The 4,025-nt window shown below is 34.0% G+C and overlaps 1 protein-coding gene across 2 annotated transcripts in view; it reads right to left on the minus strand.

The window, feature by feature from the left end:
* The window catches only part of LOC123749807 (uncharacterized), an 11,647-nt gene extending 8,251 nt beyond the window's left edge, over positions 1-3,396 (minus strand). Inside the window, exons 1-5 of one of the 2 annotated variants that reach the window (XM_045731927.2) lie at positions 2,787-3,388; positions 1,883-2,003; positions 1,634-1,705; positions 1,151-1,366; positions 259-436 (exon numbers count right to left, since the gene is read on the minus strand). In XM_045731927.2, the coding sequence (XP_045587883.1) occupies positions 279-436; positions 1,151-1,366; positions 1,634-1,705; positions 1,883-2,003; positions 2,787-2,837 (618 nt within the window). In that variant the 5' untranslated portion in view covers positions 2,838-3,388 and the 3' untranslated portion in view covers positions 259-278. Of the gene's footprint in view, positions 1-258; positions 437-1,150; positions 1,367-1,633; positions 1,706-1,882; positions 2,004-2,786 lie in introns of those variants that run through there. The other variant, XM_069306717.1, reaches the window with a different exon arrangement.
* Positions 3,397-4,025: the final 629 nt, after the last annotated feature.

Consider the following 4,025-nt stretch of genomic DNA (forward strand, 5'->3'; position numbering starts at 1 on the left):
TTCAGTTGTGTATTTGTGAACTAAAGTCTTTGAAAATGTAATAAGTTTTACGAAACGCGCCCGTGTCCCGTCAGACTAGAAATAAAAATGAATTTTGGAGAATTAATTTTTGATTTACCTCCAACAGTGAAGCGTAATGTACGAAAGATTGAGAAAATTCGTGTTAAAATTATTAATCTTACTTTTTCGGTCATATTTAATAATATATGTCTACAGGAAAGACTGCTACCAAAATATACTAATATATATATATATATAGTAGATACTAGGTACTAAGATTATATTACATTACATAGTTCAAATAGGGACGTACCAGAATTCAATGATTTTGGTGTTTGTTCTGCAGCTGGTAAATATGTTTGAGTATATGTTGGTACACTAGTTGAGAAGTCAGAACTTTGAATGTGTGGAGGTGAAAGAGAAGCAGGCAGAAGGGCTGTTTGGCAGAAAATCAACCTTTAAGTATGGTAATTCCACAACACTTTATCTATTTTTAATTTGTAAACTATCTACATTTTTTTGCTGTCTATGACCATCGCTGCCCCTATCTCCACCGAACACCGGTGTATTTGCGGCTATGCAAGGGCAGACCAATATGGCAGCCATGGCCTAATCTGTCATAAGACACAGGGAAAGATTGCCAGATATGAAGCAGTCAATGACATTATCAAAAAAAGTTTGGCTAGTTTGGTTCAGATGTAATACAAACAAAGAGCAACGGTTTCAAGTTCAACAAACCAAAATGTAGGGCTGACAACAGGAAATTATTTTTGACCCAGAGGGTTATTAACACATGGAACTGCCTACCCACCAGAGCTGTAACTGCCAAAACTGTGCTGAATTTCTAAATATACCCAAAAAAAGATCATAAAGGCAAATGGGGGGAATTTCAACAAGCCGCGGGCTTCCTGTACTCTTCTAGGCTACTAGAGTTTGTGGCATTCAGGTAAATATCTGTTTTCAAAGGAGAAGTTGACTATAACCTTGGATTATCTATAAACAAATTTTGAATAATAAAACACCAAAAACCTAAATAATTTTAAGTCTGAGGCAAAATGAAATCTACACTAGCAATTAAACCTATCATTATACTATGATATAGGAACACACAAACATGGGTCATGGAATAAATAACTAAATAAAAAATTACCTTCTGATAAGTTTGAACGTTGTGTTTGATTGATTTCAATAATCCTGCAGTAATTTTCTCCTTTTCCTTTCTTGTTTGAAGGCTTCAGATAATTTTGGTCCTCAATATTTAAACTTCGCTTCATATATTCACATTTTTTCTGGAGAGCCGAGTTTATTTTAAAATATTCACGATGAAGGTTCTCTTTAGCTAAAATTGCTAGTGTCTGGAGACCTTCTGTTAAAAAAATATACATTCTCAATAGGATACATTATAACTGTAGCAAGAGAAGCTACATTAAATGTTTTGATGTAATTGTCTAAACCAATAATCAAAGTGATAGAAATTATAATGGGATGATGGATTTCAAGCCAATTATGCTGAGCATAGAAAAAAAATTCTGTTGTTATTGTTAAAACAAAGACTTACTGTATTACACAAGGTTGTAAACTTTGATATTAATGTATTATAAAGGCCATAATCAAATGATTTTATAAACAATACCATCATTATTGTCCGGAGTTATTCTTGGTACATCTGGTAAGTAAAGATAGTTTTCAGGAGCCAAGAACGAATCTGCCAAAAAAATATTGGACGTTGTACATTCCAATTTGTTACAATAGCCTAGTACTGCATACTAATACAAATTAAAAAACAAATTGGAAATAATAGCTAGGCTAACCTAACACAATGACATAACATAACACATCTTTATTTGTAATTTTGTCAAAAGCTGATTAAATGTTTTTTTACCTGCTAGTATGCTGGCTGGGGTCGATCTTCCAGGCATATTTATTCTACTGACTTGTGGTCTTAATGCTGCCGCAGTAAAAGGATTTGTGACAGACATTGTACTGCTTTCTGTATCATCTACCTATTACAAATACAAATACAATTATTTATTCAGGTAAAGTACATACATACAAGGTAAGATACAAAAGTAGATGGATTTATAGATAGAGCTAGTACATACAATGCCTAAAGCCACTATTACGCAAAGTGTTTCGGGCAGGAAAAACACTAAGACTAAAACTTAATACTAAAAGAGATTAAAGTATAAATTGTGTTGAGAAAAAATAAGAAAAAAATGGAAAAAAAGGGAGGGGAGGGGGTGAAACATGGCAGAAAAAAAGTAAAATACAATTTGGTCAACAAACAGCATTGTTTTAAATAGAAGAGATGGGTTGACATTTTGGGGGTGAGGTAGGTTACATTGAGTTAATTAGCTAGTACTTAGTTTTTAACTTAAACTGGTTGGGAGAGGTACAGTCTTTAACATAATTGGGAAGGCCACATTCGAGATCCCTTGATTTGTAAAGCATTTCTAGTTTAACTAAGTCGTACTCTTGGAATATCAAATAGGTATTTGTTTCTGGTGTGGTGCTCATGGGATCTGTTACAACCTTCTAGGAAGCTTATTATAAAAAACATAATTGATAAAAACAACATGCTGCATACTAAAAACGTATTAGAATGTGTATACCAATATGCAGTAAAATATATTCTTCCTATACATAACAAGCAAAACTTTAATACTGCAACAAGTTTTTGAAAATTATTTAACTAAACAGCAATGAAACATTTGCATTCTTTTCAATTAGTAAAATATTACATATGAAGGAATTATTTACATAAATACCGAGAAAACTTTACATACCATGCCCAAATCTAGGATCTTCTTCTTCTTGATAGTAGGTGCAGTTTGCATGAAGGATTTGTTCTCCCGATGACTGCAAAATCTAGGATCACGTGTGTTATTGTTTTTGAACGAATGATCACATGTTTACATTCATTGCGATGAAACTAACAACTTTTAAATATATACAGCTTTTTATATCAACTGTTTTACTTAAATTATTTTCTGTTATAGGTTCTAAATATAACTAATATTTGCTTCTTTCTTATGCCATTTGTAATTAATGTCATAAAGCTTTATCATCTGAATGCACCAAACTGTGCCTTTTCATATTTCCAAACTGAAGTCGAACACCCGAAAATGAATATTTCCATGAAAACTGAATCACGTCCTACTATTTGGAGAATTGTTAGTTCTTTTTCATACTAATATGTCTAGTTTGTGTCATATAAGTATTCATCCCGATGGTTGGTAAATATTGGTGAAACAGAAGGATAAAAGTCAAACATCTGTTAACTTTTCTTTTAAAGTACTGTATAGCTGGAAAATATCAGGCAAACCTTCGACAATCTGCCGATTTCCTTTCCTCTTCAAGGCTACTATTGTTAGTGTCTGTCACGGTAAACCTATGTAAAATCGGAAAATTTGTTCAACAGGACCCTGCACTAGAATTGATGTTGGGAGACGCTCTGCTTCGTGGCTGATGGATTAATATTTGACTGTTGGTCAGGACTTGAGCATTGTTAATTTCAGTTACACTCTGTTGGAGCACTAGACGGTCAATGGTCGTCGTTCTTCTTTATGATAGGTTCAGTTTATTGTTTAGTCACGGGAGACATCTCCCGTCAGGCAGGGTGCGATCGCACCTCCACAGATCTCCAGTATCATCTATTGATACTGGTAATGGCTCAGAGAGGGCCTCCACTTACGGGCTATTCATGGCTGTGCCACCCTTTGGGTGGCTTAATCTTCATCAATCACCAATCAATCAATCTATTGTTTAGTGGCCAGTATTATTCAGTTTATTGGCCAGTGCGTTGGCATCAGTTCTCATTGAGGAACGAGCAAAAATTAGAAGGATTTAAATCGTAATATAAATAGTTATCTCATTCCTTCTTTCCTTTGAATGTCAGTGACTGTGCTTCTGCTATGCTTAATTGCCTCAAAAGCGGCCAATTTTCATGATACCTTAAATTATAAAGGCAAAATTTGGGCCGAGTATACAAGTATAAGCAAAATTGACTGAGTATCCGCAAAAAT

The sequence above is a fragment of the Procambarus clarkii genome, chromosome 58, assembly GCF_040958095.1.
Source record: "Procambarus clarkii isolate CNS0578487 chromosome 58, FALCON_Pclarkii_2.0, whole genome shotgun sequence".
NCBI lineage: Eukaryota > Metazoa > Arthropoda > Malacostraca > Decapoda > Cambaridae > Procambarus > Procambarus clarkii.